The following is an 18,451-nucleotide window of genomic DNA, read 5'->3' as shown; positions in this document are numbered from 1 at the left end:
AAATGAGCCATATCGGTTCAGATTTAGATATAGCTCCCATATAAACCGATCTCCCGATTTGACTTCCTGAGCCCCTGGAAGCAGCAATTTTTTTCGATTTGGCTGACATTTTGGACGAGGTGTTCTGTTATGACCACAAACAACTGTGCTTAGTACGGTCCAAATCGGTCTATAAACTGCTATAGATCCCAAATAAACCGACCTCCCCGATTTGACTTCTTGAGCCCCTGTAAGGCGCAGTTGTTGTCCAATTTGGCTGAAATCTCGTATGTAGTGTTCTGTTACAACTTCCAACAACTTTGCCATATGCAGCCAAAATCAGTCTATAACCCCATATAGTTCCCATGTAAACCGGTCTCTCGATCATCCTTGTTCGGTTCCCAGAAGCTTTAATTTTTTCTGGTTTGACGGGAGTTTGGTATGTAGAATAAAATTATGCCCTGCAACTTAATTTATTTTGTATAAATTTTTAGCAGAATCTATGGTGGTGGGTTCCCAAGATTCGGCCGGCCGAACTTAGTACGCTTTTACTTGTTTTTTTTATTAAAGTATTTGCCTACTTATGTTTTCTTATTGTGAAAAACATATTTTAGACAATAAGGCTTAGATTACTAAAATTTAAATAAATACAATAAAATAAAACTATGTGGCCAAATCTAGACTTGAAAAGGTCTACCGCTTTACTGTCGCTGGCAAGAACATACGTCTCAGTCATTGTGTGTGACATGACAGGTCAATGTCTGATGGGAAAACATGCTGACAGACCTAAGATTGCAAGTAACGACTTTTGCAGAAGCTGACTATAGAACATCTGCTGTGTGTGTCCCGCATTGGCAGTCAGAAGAAATTATACTTAAGGTTCTCATTTGAGAACTTGTCTGATTTAGCGGATGTAAACATTCGCAAGTTGTTGAGCTTTATAAAGCAATCTGGAAGGTTCAATGGTAGGAACTAGAAGGCATCTTCTTTCTCCTGTTTCTGTTCCCCTGTAAGGTCGGAGCAAGTCCTTGTTAGACATGTCTCGCTTTCTTGCCCTTTGATTTGGTCTTACCTAGCTTCACTTCACTTGATTGTGATGAAAATTGCGCCCTCTTGAGGCCCAAGAAGTCAAGATCCCAGATCAATTTATATGGCAGCTGTATCGGGTAATGTACCGATTTTCGCCATACTAAGCACAGTTGTTGGAAGATATAACAAAACATCTCATGCAAAATTTCAGCTAAATGGGATGAGAATTGCGCCCTCTAGCGGCTCAAGAAGTCAAGATCCAAGATCGGTTTATATGGCAGCTATATAAGGTTATGAACCGATTTGAACCATACTTAGCACAGTTGTTGGAGGTGATACCAAAAAACCACGTGCAGAATTTCAGTCAAATCGGACGAGAATTGCTCCTCTAGATGCTCAAGAAGTCAAGACCCAAGATCGGTTTATATGGCAGCTATATCAAAACATGGACCAATTTGGCCCATTTACAATCCCAACTTTACTCCTTCGAAATTTAGCGTGCTTTCGACAGACAGACGGACGGACGTGGCTAGATCGACTTAAAATGTCATGGCGATCAAGAATATAAATACTTTATGGGGTCTTAGACGCATATTTCGAGGTGTTTCAAACAAAGTGACGAAATTAGTATACCCTGATCCTATGGTGGAGGGTATAAAAAGTATTTATTAATAGAGTACGAATCTAATATTTATATTAGGAAACCTATACCCTTCAATAGGCCTTAAAAATCGATCGATCCTTGCTCTGTAGAAGTTGAGGCGGCTGCATCTGTAGAAACATAATTGAGCCAGAACTACTCTGGTTTGCCGGGGGAGGTCGATTTCTTCTGCTGCAAGGGGAGGCGGTCTTTCTCCAAGGACTACATTCACCCGGTAGCCATTTACCGCATCTACTACCGTGTCTGCATGAATGTTGTTTAGACTTGCTTGATATTCCGCTTGATCTAGAGGTTCTCTCTTGTAGCGCTGAACCTGGGACACTTGATGGTCGGAATCATTTCTCCATTAACCATCACAGTCAGCTCAGTATTCACCTCACGCGTATTTGTAGTGAACAATGTGGCTGAAGATTTGGTGGCGGATATCTTCAGATTTCTTGCAGCGAAATATGAGGCGAGTTCGTTGAGGTAGACGTTCAACCTATCGCAGATGTCATCAATGGTTGGGGGGCCTGATGCCATGATCGTACAATCGTCCACTTATGATACGATCTCTATGCCGTCTGGTGGGGGTGGAATGGAGGATAGGTAGAGGTTAAACAGTGCCGGAGATATCACCCCGCCTTGGGGAACTCCCTGTTTCACTCTACGTTGCTTCGACTTCTTATCCCTAAATTCCACAAGTGACTGGCGACCACACAGATAATTCGCCACCCATCGTTTCAGATCTGGCTGGAGGGACGTGTTGGCTATGTTCTCGAATAATTTGGCATAGCTGAATGTGTCGAATGCCTTCGATAGGTCCAGTGCCACGAGGACCGTTCTATCACATGGTCTGGGCTGATTTAAGCCACGGTAAATGTGTGCGGTGATGGGATGCAAAGCTGTTGTTGTGCTATGCAGTTTTCGAAACCCATGTTGATGCCCGGCGAATGGAAATTCTCCTACGAGGCTCGGGAGGAGTAATGCCTCAAGCGTCTTTGCCACTATGAGAGAAGGGAGATCGGTCTGTACGACTCCCCCAATCTCGGGTCTTTTCCAGGCTTCAGTAGCGGGATCACTCTGCCCATTTTCCAGACATCGGGAACTATAAGAGTGTTCAAAGACAGGTTGAGGACAGCGGTAAGGTACTCAACTCCAGGTGAATCCAGATTCTTCAACATCAATGTAGAGATTCCGTCGGGGCCCAACGCCTTAGATGATTTGGCCCCACGGATGACATTCGTAACTTTGCCCACGGTAAATTGTGATGCTGTTCATCGGCTCGGATGGATTACCCTGTCTCTCTCGGGATGCACAATAAATTGACGGTTGAACAACCTGGCGCATCTGTTCGGATCAATCACGGTTATTTCGCCAAAAGTGATTGAGGTCCTCTTATGCCGTCTGCCGGGGTTCGAGAGTGACTTAACAGTAGACCACAATTTGCCTACACCGGTTCCTAAGTTACATTGCTCCAAGTGTTCCAGCCACAAATTCCGCTTATGTTCGTTGACTACCCTGTTTATTTCCAGATTCAGCTCGCTGATTCTGGGGTTAGCGGGGTCCATACCACGAATCCCATCACGCCCGTCTGCGAGTACCACGGCTTGTGCCGGGAAATTGGACCGCTCTTGGGGTATTCGACCGGCTGGTATAAAGCAAGCGGCTACTGCGTTAATGATGTCTCGGAATTTCCTCTCGGCCACTAGCACATCAGAGAGGGATGGCAGTTCACTGAAGCGGCGATTGGTATACTCTCTGAAGCCAGCCCAATCGGCCTTCTTATGATTGATAAACGTCCGGCGCTCAGAGGTTATGAAGTCGGGTGGTCGGTCGATGGTGTGAATTATGGGGAGGTGGTCTGACCATAAAGAGATGACGGCTTGCCAGAATACGTCACTCAGGAGATCAGGGAATGCAATGGAGATGTCTGGCGAGCCGCTACACCTCCTAGTAATCCTAGTGGGGGCATCCTCATTTACCGTGCAAAACGTGAAGCTTTCAATCTGCTCTGCCAAAGCTATGCCACGCTGGTCGTTACCTAAGGGAGAATGCCATGAAGTGTGATGCACATTAAAGTCCCCTAGAAGCAGACGATTGTGGCCAGATAGCAACCCACTTATGTCGGAGTTGTAAGCCTGGCCATTAATCGGGACACAGCTAGCAATCGGCGGTATATACACGTTGTATAGCTCTATCTCGGCAGTACCGGAACTGACTGCTATCCCCATGCATTCCATGTAGGGGTCACTAGCGCCATGTGCAGGCGAGATAAGTCTATATTGCACGGAATGGTGTATCACGAAGGCCAATCCCCCACCTTCATTCTTTGAGCGATCCTTACGTAGCACATTCTAACCGTGACAACTGTGCAAGCTGGTGTGTGTTAATAGTATCATGGCGCTGAGTTTTTTTATAGTTAACCAACACGCAGGGAATGTCCCCTATACACGCTGTGCATTGCGTTTGCGAATGGAAAATCAGAAGTCGGAGGGGGAAAGAGGGTTGTTGCTGTCGTAGCTGTGTGTTTTACACTGCGCCAGCAGCCCTTGCCGATTAAGGATTCCATCGGGTCAATCCGGTACGTAAAACCGGCTGCCATGGGATTGGGTGAAGAGGGAGTAATGTTTATTCACATTTGTTTCATATTTCTAGAGGTTGTTGTTGTTGTAGCAGTGTGTTATACACTGAACCCTTGCCGTTGAAGAACTGCATGGGTTCAATCCGGTGCGTACAACCGGCTGTCATAGGATTGTCCTAGAGGTCGTTAATAGTAGGAACGATATTTGCCGAAAGTCGATACCACATTCGTATTGTTCCGACGAAACACGAGTTTTTACTGTACTGCAGGTTTCAGTTAATTGGCCAATCGATCACAAACTGGTATGCTTTCCTAGAAAATCTCGTGTCCCTGGTGAAACTCCTTAGCTCAGGTTTAAGAAGACTTATCTATGCAGAGCAATTACCATGAGAGTATTGATAAAACAGCATCACGCTGCCAACATTTCGACGATGCTCAAGGGAAACGATAGAGTTGGATACCTTATCAACGTCGATCAACATCATACCTCTCCTCTGAACCCTGTAAAGTAGCTTCAAAGGCGATTTTGGAGCCCCCGCCCATACATGGGACTTATATTCCATTTTTGCCCAGATGAAGATTGTAAAGATATTGAGAAGAGCAAAGAAAGTGAAACACTTCTTGCACCGCTTAAGAAAGCCCAAGCACTTGAATGCTGTTTTCGAAACTTCGAATGAATGTTTTGACCAACAGACATCACATTGTATCTTCATTCATAGCTTATTCAGAGAATCTGACAGATCCACATCAACTCCGACGATAGTAAAGGGTTAGTGAAAGGTTTATGTGACAACAAACAGCACTGGTTCTTACGTGCATTTAAATCTACTGAAATGGCCAGCAGCCCCCTCCTGTCTTCAATCTCTCGTATCCTTGGCCTAGGGTCGAAAGCAAATGAATGACAGAGGTTGCTGACATCCGCAAATGAGTAGATCGGAGTCGAAGTCTGACTCAAAAAATTGTCAATGGAAATAAGGAAAAGAGCGGAAGAAAAGACAGATTTATATCCACATCGTCGTTTCAACCAAACCAACCATTTGGAACCAACTCCCTCCCCAAAATAAAAATACTCTTAAACGTACATGTAGAAAAGCAGGGACTATTTTACTCAAATGAAAGGTCTATGGGAGAAGAATCTTCCGAATCTGATAACTAATTAAGGATAAGTGTTGTTGTTATTGTAGTCACTTGTTTATATGTGGAGGTGGCGATGCTCGTCTAGCTCTTATAGGTGAGCAAGCTCGTTCCGGTGCAAAGGACCGATCGCCGCGGGAACATGGAGGCCATTGGTTATTTAGAGACGCCAATAACTTTTATAGTGAAATAGGGTTCATACAGATTCATTTTTTGACGCTGGCAACATATAAATCTTCTTCCAGACTTTGCGTTAGCACTAGTTTAGTGGGTATCTGCCAATTTCGATTAACTGAACTTAGTTTTTTCTGATTTTGTATAAAAAAATTGGTTTTCATTTATGCTAATTTATTACCCAAAAAATGTCTATTTTACGAAGAACAGACAGATCTTCCAACATCAAATTTGCAATTGCCGGGAATAGTACTTACCGATATTATATATTTAACACAATTTTTACGCAATTCCAATTTACATTTCAGAAACCAACCGGCTATTACATGATGAGCCAAAGACACCGTATAATGATCATAGCGATGAGGTTTGGTATAAGCTAAGGAAATTGCAAAGACATACATATATTGACGTGGTGTGAAATTGGTAAACAAATCATTGGGCAAACGACTCAAAACTAAAAAAAAAAAACACACAAAAAGAAAGCACCGATTTAGTCCAAGGAGATTTTTTTCTTTGAATTTAGACTTAAACACTTACTAGATAAAAATTCCAAAACAGATATTGACACTGTAGGTTTATCGGACATCTTTGACATTTGCAATAAAATATCTGGCAATTTGCGCATTAAGGCCTCTGGCATTTCCAATATGATGGTTGTCATGGTATTGATACAAATATTAGCTATGCCCGATAGTATGCCCATTTTGAGAACATCAATGATTTTATATTGATTCGAAGGCTGTATAAATTTATGATAAATAACCAATGAAGCTATGGCTGGCAATACCAATGAATTTAGCTCATCGATACTAGACTTGTAGGTGACATGCAGGGTTTTATTACTTTCGAAGATAATTTTAAATAAGGCAGCAGCTAATGATTCGATATCATTGCCCTGTATCAAAGCTTTATTTTGCATTATTTTAGGCAGCTCCTTGATAACCAATTGGAAAATTTGATAATCTAAAGGAAATAAAATCGATAAATGTGAATAAACACTGATTGTTGCTTCATCCAACCTCTGTCCTTATCCAAACATTTAACAATCATTTCGCAAGCCCTCTTTATGGATATGGTGGTAAAATGTGGATTTGGTACACTGGCATCATGGGCCGAGAGTTGTGTCATCAATTGATGGCGTTGCTGATGATGAAGGGTGGATATTTCATGGGCAGCAGGAAGGCTGGAATCTATGCCCAGATAATAGCTGTACTTAATGTTGTCATTATTTAAGGGATCGGGATAGCCTATGTGGTACAAGGCATTGGCACGAGCCTTTAACATCCAGGAGAATATCTTAAACAACACAAAAATCAAATTAAAGTTCAATTAAAACCCTCCCTTTTCCTACCTTGTATCGCACAATATTGGCCTGTTCGAAAACCTTTGGTGTATTATAATTCTGCTCCAAGTGAGCCACCAATATATTGAATATCTTAATGGCATGGCATGAGGGCAAGCGATACAATTTCACCAAAAATACTTCGATAAGACCATCCACCGCGGCCACCACATCTTGTATATCCTGCTCGCTTTTAATCTCCTGACCATTAAGTTTAAATTGTTCGTAAGGACGATTAATGATTTTCTCTAGCAAATCTAAAAGTTCACCACAGCGTTTAGTATCACAGTGACGGGCGAATTCGATCAAAGCATTGGCCACAGTACATCTTAACTGCACATCTGTTTCATTGCAAACTTGCGAAAACAAAGGCAACACCACTCGCTCCAAAATCTCCTCCTCATAACAGGAACGATTCAAATCCATTATATTCACCAAACTTTGGATGACTTTTATGCGTATGGGTGTACTGGACATTTTATAGAAACGCTGAACAAATGAGTTCAATAACTGCAGCCATTCCGGACGTGTGGCTGTAATTTTCGAAGAGCGATAGTCGATCAACATTAACACAGAAGATTCGGGACGGCTCTCGGCCACGCGCTCTATGAGATCATAAATACGATCATAATTGGCAAGAATTTTGGTTTTTTCATCTTGCAGCAGCTTTTCAATGCAGTTGATATTTTCGTGGAAATGATTTTTGAGATGGGTGACGCCCTCAGTGTCGCCAGAAACTTTGCCTGTAAACGCATAGAAATTTGGAAGGAAAATCATACGTTTGGGATAAAAACGAAATGGTTTTTCTATATCGTTCAGCTTAAGTTTCCCGAAGTTTCTCTAACTTACCATAAACTTCCATGTTACTTTCTACAGCTGACATTATATCACATATACGATCCCAAATGATTTCGGGTAGTTCGGATTTATATTTTCCAATCAAAATATAAATCCCTACTATAACTTCATAGGTGACACATAGATGGCGACTGTCCAGAGCCTAAAGAAAGAGAAAAAAATAGAGTTTCAAATTGAATTTCAGATGAAAAATAATTCATAAATTCAGCTTTTATTAGAAAAATTGTTCCAAAAATTCACCAGATCATGAACTGAATATGTGTACAATGGAAATCGGTTCTTATATAGGTATAAACACAAAATATCAGGGATATTTTTAAAAGCAAGATTCAATTCAAAGAAAATTATTGAAGAGAAAATTTTAAAGATTATTTTCCAACATTTTTCTAAATAAAAACTTTCCAAGCTTATGTTTCTAAATGAGATTGTTTATAAAGACGAAAGAAGAAATTTTCTTTAAAAAAGACATTTCTATAAAAGATTTTCTAAAGACAAAATTTTCTCTAAAGACAAAATTTCAATTAAATATTTCTAAAGACAAAATTTCAATTAAATATTTCTAAAGACAACATTTCAATCAAATATTTCAAATATAAACTTTTTCAAAAGCCAACTTCAAAACTAAAAAAACACTTCAATCAAATCCTTTCTGAAAACAAAATTTAAAAACATTTTTTTTTTAACAAAATTTCAATAAAATACTTTTAAAATTTTCTCTAAAAAGACAAAATTGGAATGAATTTTTTTCTAAAGAAAAATTGCAATGAAATTTTTTCTAAAGATAATGAATATAATACTACTTGAAAATCGATTTTATCTAGTATATAGATATAGATATATCTAGCCATACCTTAAATTATTGGAAACATTTCAAGCTTTAATTGAAGTTCAAAAAAGTGAAAAAATCCCCGTAGAATTTCTTTTTAATTGTGAAACTTTTGAAATTTGTTAAAAAAAAATAGCCATATTGATCTTAAGATAACGGGGTGTTTGATATCAAAATGAAAAAAATGACATTAAAAATTTTTCTTTATACCTCTTCTTTATGAAAATGGAAATAAATTATGCTTTTATGGCCAAAGATTGCGAAAACTTGAAAGAAATGCGAGTATATTTTTCGAAAATTTTTGCAAATTTTTGAAAACAAATTTGCTTGTTGAAAACAATAGCAATTTTAAACCGCTAAATATGTAGACATTATTCTTTTTTATACTATGCACTCATATACTGACACAATTTGTGTGAAATTTGAAGTATAAAGCTTAAAAATTTATGGAGTTATTAAAAAAAACACTGAAAAACCCAATTCAGAATGTCGATATTTTAAAATTATATAATGCATATCTCATTAACGGTACACGATGGCATAAAACATTTTGCCGTTTGGCCCACTGTTTGGCGCTGTTTGTTCTAAGACAATTGTATTTGTTTACCTTAAGCCACGCACATTATAAGCAAGTGGTTGGCTGAGTGATCGCAACTGACTAGCAAACGAGAAGACCCATGTTCAAACCCCACTTCGGCCGGGCCGAATCTTATATACCCTCCACCATTGATGGCATTTGTCAAGTTCTATGCGCGGTATCTCTCTTTAGACAAACATAAAATATTGAATTATAACTGTTATGCTATTGGAGCTATATCAAGTTATAGTCCGATTCGGACCATAACTAAATGCTGAACATTGTAGAAGTCATTCTGTAATATTTCAGTCCATTCGGATAAAAATTGCGCCTTGTAGGGGCTCAAGAAGCTAAATCGGGAGATAGGTTTATATGGGAGCTGTATCAAGCTATTGATCGATTCAGACCATATTAGACACGTATGTTGAAGGTCATGAGAGAAGACGTTGTACAAAATTTCAGGCAAATCGGATAATAATTGCGACCTTTAGAGGCTCGAGAAGTCAAGATCCCAGATCGGTTTATATGGCAGCTATATCAGGTTCTATACCGATTTGCGCCATACTTAGCACAGTTATTGGAAGTTATAACAAAACACCTCATGCAAAATTTCAGCCAGTCGGATGAGAATTGCGCGCTCTATTGGCTCAAGAAGTCAAGATCCAAGATCGGTTTATATGACAGCTATACCAGATTATGATCCGATTTGAATCATACTTACCACATTTGTTGAAAGTGATACCAAAACACTACGTACAAAATTTCAGTTAAATCGGACGAAACTTGCGCCCTCTAGAGGCTCAAGAAGTCAAGACCCAAGATCGGTTTATATGGCAGCTATATCAAAGCATGGACCGATTAAAACCATACTTAGCGTAGTTGTTGGAAGTGCTACCAAAATACTACGTGCAAAATTTCAATAAAATCGGACGAGAATTGCGACCTCTAGAGGCTCAAGAAGTCAAGACCCAAGATCGGTTTATATGGCAGCTATTTTGATATAGCTGGACCGATTAAAACCATACTTAGTGTAGTTGTTGGAAGTGATACCAAAACGCTACGTGCAAAATTTCAATAAAATCGGATAAGAATTGCGCCCTCTAGAGGCTCAAGAAGTCAAGACCCAAGATCGGTTTATATGGCAGCTATATCAAAACATGAACCGATTTGGCCCATTTACAATACCAACCGACCTACACTAATAAAAAGTATTTGTGCAAAATTTCAAGCGGCTAGCTTTACTCCTTCGAAAGTGAGCATACTTTCGACAGGCAGACGGACGGACATGGCTACATCGACATAAAATGTCATTACGATTTATGGGGTCTTAGACGCATATTTCGAGGCGTAACAAACAGAATGACGAAATTAGTATACCCCCATCCTATGGTGGAGGGTATAAAAATGGTTAAAATAAAAGTTTAACTAAAAACAACAACATGTATAGTAAACAAAAAACATGTAAAAAGGCGTGAAGTTCGGCCGGGCCGAACTTTGGATACCCACCACCTCGGGTATATATGTAAACCACCTCTCATCAAAATCCAGTGAAAATTGCATACCTTATGTCCCATAGCAGTTATATCGAAATATGATCCGATTTGGACCAAATACTAATAAGTACAAGTTATTGTTCAATTATGTATAACAAAATACTGGTCTTTTTAGTACCTTTATCTAAAAATAAACCGATCTGAACCATATACAACATGGATATCGAAAAGCCTAACATAAGTCAATGTGTCAAATTTCAGTTAAATCGGATTATAAATGGGTCTTTTTTGGGGCCAAGACTTTAAATCGAGATATTGGTCTATATGGCAGCTATATCCAAATCTGGACCGATCTTAGTGAAATTTAAGAAGGATGTCGAAGGGCCTAACACAACTCACTGTCCCAAATTGCGGCGACATCGGATGATAAATACCCTTTTCCTGGCCCTAAAACCGAGAGATCGGTCTATGTGGCAGCTATATCCAAATCTTGACCGATCTGTGCCATAATGCAGAACTATGTCAAGGGGTTTAACCTAACTCAATGTCCCAAATTTCGGCGACATCGGACAACAAATGCGCCTTTTATGGGCCTACGACTCTAAATTGGAGGATCGGTCCATATGACAGATATATCCAACCTGGACCGATCTGAGCCAAATTGACGAAGGATGTCGAAGGGCCAAACATAACTCACTGTCCCAAATTTCGGCGGCATCGGATAATAAATGCGCCTTTTATGGGCAAAAAACCTTAAATCGAGAGATTGGTCCATATGGCAGCTATATCCAAATCTGGACCTATCTGGGCCAAATTAATGAAAGATGTCGAGGAGCCTAACATAACTCACTGTCCCAAATTTCAGCAAAATCGGATAATAAATGTGGCTTTTATGGGCCTAAGACCCTAAATCGGAGTATCGGTCTACATGGCAGCTATATCCAAATCTGGGCCGATCTGGACCAAATTGACGAAGGATGTCGAGGGGCCTAACACAACTCACTGTCTTAAATTTCAGTAAAATCGGATAATAAATGTGGCTTTTATGGGTCTAAGACCCTAAATCGGAGGATCGGTCTATATGGGGGCTATATCAAGATACAGTCCGATATAGCCCATCTTCGAACTTAACCTGCTTATGGACAAAAAAGAATCTGTGCAAAATGTCAGCTCAATATCTTTATTTTTGAAGACTGTAGCGTGATTTCAACAGACAGACGGACGGACATGTCTAGATTGTCTTAGATTTTTATGCTGATTGAAAACAATAGCAATTTTAAACCGCTAAATATGTAGACATTATTCTTTTTTATACTATGCACTCATATACTGACACAATTTGTGTGAAATTTGAAGTATAAAGCTTAAAAATTTATGGAGTTATTAAAAAAAACACTGAAAAACCCAATTCAGAATGTCGATATTTTAAAATTATATAATGCATATCTCATTAACGGTACACGATGGCATAAAACATTTTGCCGTTTGGCCCACTGTTTGGCGCTGTTTGTTCTAAGACAATTGTATTTGTTTACCTTAAGCCACGCACATTATAAGCAAGTGGTTGGCTGAGTGATCGCAACTGACTAGCAAACGAGAAGACCCATGTTCAAACCCCACTTCGGCCGGGCCGAATCTTATATACCCTCCACCATTGATGGCATTTGTCAAGTTCTATGCGCGGTATCTCTCTTTAGACAAACATAAAATATTGAATTATAACTGTTATGCTATTGGAGCTATATCAAGTTATAGTCCGATTCGGACCATAACTAAATGCTGAACATTGTAGAAGTCATTCTGTAATATTTCAGTCCATTCGGATAAAAATTGCGCCTTGTAGGGGCTCAAGAAGCAAAATCGGGAGATAGGTTTATATGGGAGCTGTATCAAGCTATTGATCGATTCAGACCATATTAGACACGTATGTTGAAGGTCATGAGAGAAGACGTTGTACAAAATTTCAGGCAAATCGGATAATAATTGCGACCTTTAGAGGCTCGAGAAGTCAAGATCCCAGATCGGTTTATATGGCAGCTATATCAGGTTCTATACCGATTTGCGCCATACTTAGCACAGTTATTGGAAGTTATAACAAAACACCTCATGCAAAATTTCAGCCAGTCGGATGAGAATTGCGCGCTCTATTGGCTCAAGAAGTCAAGATCCAAGATCGGTTTATATGACAGCTATACCAGATTATGATCCGATTTGAATCATACTTACCACATTTGTTGAAAGTGATACCAAAACACTACGTACAAAATTTCAGTTAAATCGGACGAAACTTGCGCCCTCTAGAGGCTCAAGAAGTCAAGACCCAAGATCGGTTTATATGGCAGCTATATCAAAGCATGGACCGATTAAAACCATACTTAGCGTAGTTGTTGGAAGTGCTACCAAAATACTACGTGCAAAATTTCAATAAAATCGGACGAGAATTGCGACCTCTAGAGGCTCAAGAAGTCAAGACCCAAGATCGGTTTATATGGCAGCTATTTTGATATAGCTGGACCGATTAAAACCATACTTAGTGTAGTTGTTGGAAGTGATACCAAAACGCTACGTGCAAAATTTCAATAAAATCGGATAAGAATTGCGCCCTCTAGAGGCTCAAGAAGTCAAGACCCAAGATCGGTTTATATGGCAGCTATATCAAAACATGAACCGATTTGGCCCATTTACAATACCAACCGACCTACACTAATAAAAAGTATTTGTGCAAAATTTCAAGCGGCTAGCTTTACTCCTTCGAAAGTGAGCATACTTTCGACAGGCAGACGGACGGACATGGCTACATCGACATAAAATGTCATTACGATTTATGGGGTCTTAGACGCATATTTCGAGGCGTAACAAACAGAATGACGAAATTAGTATACCCCCATCCTATGGTGGAGGGTATAAAAATGGTTAAAATAAAAGTTTAACTAAAAACAACAACATGTATAGTAAACAAAAAACATGTAAAAAGGCGTGAAGTTCGGCCGGGCCGAACTTTGGATACCCACCACCTCGGGTATATATGTAAACCACCTCTCATCAAAATCCAGTGAAAATTGCATACCTTATGTCCCATAGCAGTTATATCGAAATATGATCCGATTTGGACCAAATACTAATAAGTACAAGTTATTGTTCAATTATGTATAACAAAATACTGGTCTTTTTAGTACCTTTATCTAAAAATAAACCGATCTGAACCATATACAACATGGATATCGAAAAGCCTAACATAAGTCAATGTGTCAAATTTCAGTTAAATCGGATTATAAATGGGTCTTTTTTGGGGCCAAGACTTTAAATCGAGATATTGGTCTATATGGCAGCTATATCCAAATCTGGACCGATCTTAGTGAAATTTAAGAAGGATGTCGAAGGGCCTAACACAACTCACTGTCCCAAATTGCGGCGACATCGGATGATAAATACCCTTTTCCTGGCCCTAAAACCGAGAGATCGGTCTATGTGGCAGCTATATCCAAATCTTGACCGATCTGTGCCATAATGCAGAACTATGTCAAGGGGTTTAACCTAACTCAATGTCCCAAATTTCGGCGACATCGGACAACAAATGCGCCTTTTATGGGCCTACGACTCTAAATTGGAGGATCGGTCCATATGACAGATATATCCAACCTGGACCGATCTGAGCCAAATTGACGAAGGATGTCGAAGGGCCAAACATAACTCACTGTCCCAAATTTCGGCGGCATCGGATAATAAATGCGCCTTTTATGGGCAAAAAACCTTAAATCGAGAGATTGGTCCATATGGCAGCTATATCCAAATCTGGACCTATCTGGGCCAAATTAATGAAAGATGTCGAGGAGCCTAACATAACTCACTGTCCCAAATTTCAGCAAAATCGGATAATAAATGTGGCTTTTATGGGCCTAAGACCCTAAATCGGAGTATCGGTCTACATGGCAGCTATATCCAAATCTGGGCCGATCTGGACCAAATTGACGAAGGATGTCGAGGGGCCTAACACAACTCACTGTCTTAAATTTCAGTAAAATCGGATAATAAATGTGGCTTTTATGGGTCTAAGACCCTAAATCGGAGGATCGGTCTATATGGGGGCTATATCAAGATACAGTCCGATATAGCCCATCTTCGAACTTAACCTGCTTATGGACAAAAAAGAATCTGTGCAAAATGTCAGCTCAATATCTTTATTTTTGAAGACTGTAGCGTGATTTCAACAGACAGACGGACGGACATGTCTAGATTGTCTTAGATTTTTATGCTGATCAAGAATATATATACTTTATAGAGTCGGAAATGGATATTTTGATGTGTTGCAAACGGAATGACAAAATGGATATACCCCCATCCTTCGGTGGTGGGTATAACAACAGCATTTTTTTTTTATTTAAGATCCAATTAGATATTATTATACATAATTGGATCTGGTTATATCTCGGACAAATTCCAGATACAATTGTATCTTATTGTATCAGGTTGTATCCAATTAGATCTAATTGGATACAATTAGATCCAATTACATATAACCATTTTTCGGAACCAGTTATATCTGATCTCACCATATCAACTTTCCTTACTCGGGAAGACAAAATTTCAATGAAACTTTTTCTAAAGACAAAATTTCAATGAAATGTTGAAAATACAAAATGCAAATTTGCCCATGAACATTCTATTAGGGAACAGAGGCGAACTGGGACAAACCTGTCACATATCAATAAGTGCTGTTCGATTCAAGGTTAAGCTCATTGATAAGGCGCCTCCTATTTATAGTCGAGTCCGAACAGCGTGACGCAGTGCGACACTCTTTGGGAAGAAGTTTTTATATGACAAAGTACCACACAAATGTCGCCAGCATTAGGAGGGGATAACCACCGCTAAACATTTTTTCTGATGTTCTCGCCAGGATTCGAACACAGTCGTTCAGGGTCATAGGTGGACATGATAACCGCTGCGCTACGGTGGCCTCCTTCTTCTGACAACGATGAACACAATACATATCGGATCATAATGTTCTAGCCTGTGGGGTGCTTATAGTTATCTCGTTCCGGACGCAGACAACTATCATCCCAGCTACTCCCATTTCTGTTGTCAGGATGGAAACCAAAGTGCATGGGAACTCGATATGTTAAGTAAAGGTCACCTGCGAGATATAAACATGTCGGAGGTCAAGAAAGCAGGCGATGTCTATCAACGGGCTTGCTGTTACCTACAAAAGTTTGTCGTTTAGAGCAAGCTCGACCTCATGCAGAGAGAGATAGAGAGGACTAATTAGAACAGGGCTTCTGGATTAATTTGGAAAAAATCAGCACTATTCAGGAAAAAGATTGGTATTTTCGGAACTTCAGTTTTAAAAATTTATTTGTTTTAACATAAAAATATAAGTACATAGTTCTTAAAGGTAGAACCCATAATGGATATTTTTTAACCCGGGTAAAAAATACATGTTATGTGATCTCACTATGACCATATTTACGGCAGATATAGTCAAAAACAAAGTGTCAAATGAACTCAAGAAGTCTACACGTTCGATATTCATGGCAGCTATGTCCAAATTACTTCTTTGGAGTAATAGGGAGTATATATAGGGTCAAGATAGGCTTTAAAAGAGAAAAATAAATTTAATCAGAAGACATGTATCTGTGACAATTATATAAAACTGGTCCCTTATAACTCTCAGTACACTTTTTTAGCCGAATCCCGCAAAAAATATGCCTTTTGTGAACTGAAGAAGTTAAATCAGACGATCGGTTGATATCAGGTAATGGCCTATTTTCGAAGATAATTTGCAAATCTGACAGCCCTGAATTAGAGTCAACTAGAGTGAGGTTCTCAACATGAGAGGATATATCCAGAGATGGAAAACATTTTTCAACTCCTTAGTTCGCTTCCCCTCTATGGAACATCTTTGGCCGATACTCCTCCGCCTGTAGTCGAGTCGGCTTTAAACGTCGGAGCTCCTCCACCAACGGCGGAATCAAAAATATCATTCCCCTCTCTGTGCGATCAGGTGTCAACACTTGCCCGCCTGTTGTCAAACTAAAGAGAGTGGCGAAAAAAGTCTCAGTTTCTGCACCATCAGAGGGATCGAGAAATATAGCGCCCGATTTAGTATTAGCCAAAAAACTCTGTAATAAAAAGGACGGACGTGTAGAATACACAAATGCTTTGACAGATGTTCCTCGGTCAAACCTAAAAGTCACAAAACCAGCCCGGTTGAACTCTTCGTTTAAAAATACAACATTGTATGAGGCAATTGAGTTAAAGAGATTACAAGGCACGAAGACAACGAGATAGGTGAATGCAAAAAGAGAGATTGATTCAGATTTTAGTAAGAGCACGTTGTATAATGCATGTATTCGGGTACATTTTGCTTCAGACAAAGTATTTTTCTTGTCGTCTGCTTTTGTAGTACGAAATTCGTAGAAACTCAACGTGCTTGGTTTGACAAAACATGGGTAGCATATAGGTTTGTTTATATGAGACAGACACAACAACGATTTGTTCATTTCAGTGCGATTCAGTGCGCAGCGAGTTATTTCTCATATCTCACTGTTGCGCCGTTGAATACGAGATAAAAATACTACCAAGCACTGAATGGGGGTTGTTTTTCAAAATTATCTACTTATCAGCAACTTGTGCCTTTAACTCTGTCTACCGTGTCTCGTTCTTCAGTAGACTTGAAATACAACAACATGTGGCTTCAGCGTTCACGAGTTCAGCAAAAGCAGTCACTATGAATGGTTTTGTGTAGGCCTTTGGTATTGACCGGATTTACCCGATGGAGTCCTTCATCGGCAAGGGCTGCCGCCTCAGTGTACAACACATTGCTACAACAACATTGCAGGACAGGAAAGCGACGCTGAAAGTTCTGTTGTCGGGTCATATCAGGTCGAGCGGTGTTAGAGATGCAAAGTCCAAAGAACATTAAAAATGGCTATCACCCAGGCCATAAAGGTAGGGTCAGCAATTAAAAGCTGATGAATATCTTAACCCACTCCTGTAGTGGCTTCTTGGCAGCGCTATAACCGCGCAAATGGGGCGTGAGGCCTTGCAGGGTGGGCAAGCCTTTATGACTGGCATTTATCCATGGGCTAAGAATGCATGACCTCGGACTACTGATAGGAGACTGGATTGGTCACTGCAATGGCAGGTCTTTGAAGTCCCAATGGACACAAGAGTAAATGGACTTCTAAATTATGTGTGGTAATAGGAAGGAGTTAGAGACGGTTTTATTTCCTTCTCTTCGCTTCCAGTTTCGGGCTTACGAAATTTTGTTTGGATTTCGAAAATTTTCATCAGACGGATATAAGACATAAATCGCATAAAATCTGTGCTGCAACAGCCATAAAATTGCAGATCGGATAATATGAAATACGAGAGATGTATGTAGCTCTCGTATTTCATATTATCCTATCTGCATATATCATATATACATTAGGGTGATGACTTTTTTGCAACCTTTAAGATAAGATAAAATTTTACATTTAAGATGATTCGATAAAAAAAATCTCACGCATGATTTGACAAAATTTTATTTCGGCATTTTAGAAAGTCAAGGAAGTTACATATCCACGTTGTCATCGGTAAGATGAATCTTAGTGGGAGGTTGTCCTTGTTGCAGCAGGAGTTGTATAAGCTTTACATAACTTTGATCGCACGCTCACATCATTGGTTGCTCCGGGAAATGTTGATTGCGGATTCATATTATTTAAGAGCGTTTGGGTAGTAATTCAAAATCTTCAGCCCGAAACAATTGACTACTAAACCAATGATCAGCTTTCAATTCATCAAAATTGCTCGTCAATTCCTGCACAATGCTCA

The 18,451-nt window shown here is 39.6% G+C and overlaps 1 protein-coding gene across 1 annotated transcript in view; it reads right to left on the bottom strand.

Moving 5' to 3' along the window:
• Positions 1-18,451, bottom strand: part of LOC106093055 (tuberin) — a 121,279-nt gene that overhangs the window by 23,776 nt on the left and 79,052 nt on the right. Inside the window, exons 6-10 of the mRNA XM_059362508.1 lie at positions 7,735-7,885; positions 6,895-7,628; positions 6,563-6,839; positions 6,081-6,506; positions 5,798-5,997 (exon numbers count right to left, since the gene is read on the bottom strand). Of these exons, the coding sequence (XP_059218491.1) occupies positions 5,798-5,997; positions 6,081-6,506; positions 6,563-6,839; positions 6,895-7,628; positions 7,735-7,885 (1,788 nt within the window). The remainder of the gene's footprint in view (positions 1-5,797; positions 5,998-6,080; positions 6,507-6,562; positions 6,840-6,894; positions 7,629-7,734; positions 7,886-18,451) is intronic.

The sequence above is a fragment of the Stomoxys calcitrans genome, chromosome 1, assembly GCF_963082655.1.
Source record: "Stomoxys calcitrans chromosome 1, idStoCalc2.1, whole genome shotgun sequence".
NCBI classification, from domain to species: Eukaryota; Metazoa; Arthropoda; class Insecta; order Diptera; family Muscidae; genus Stomoxys; species Stomoxys calcitrans.
The sequence above is the reverse complement of the archived record's forward strand: the minus strand, read 5'-3'. Positions and strand labels throughout refer to the sequence as shown.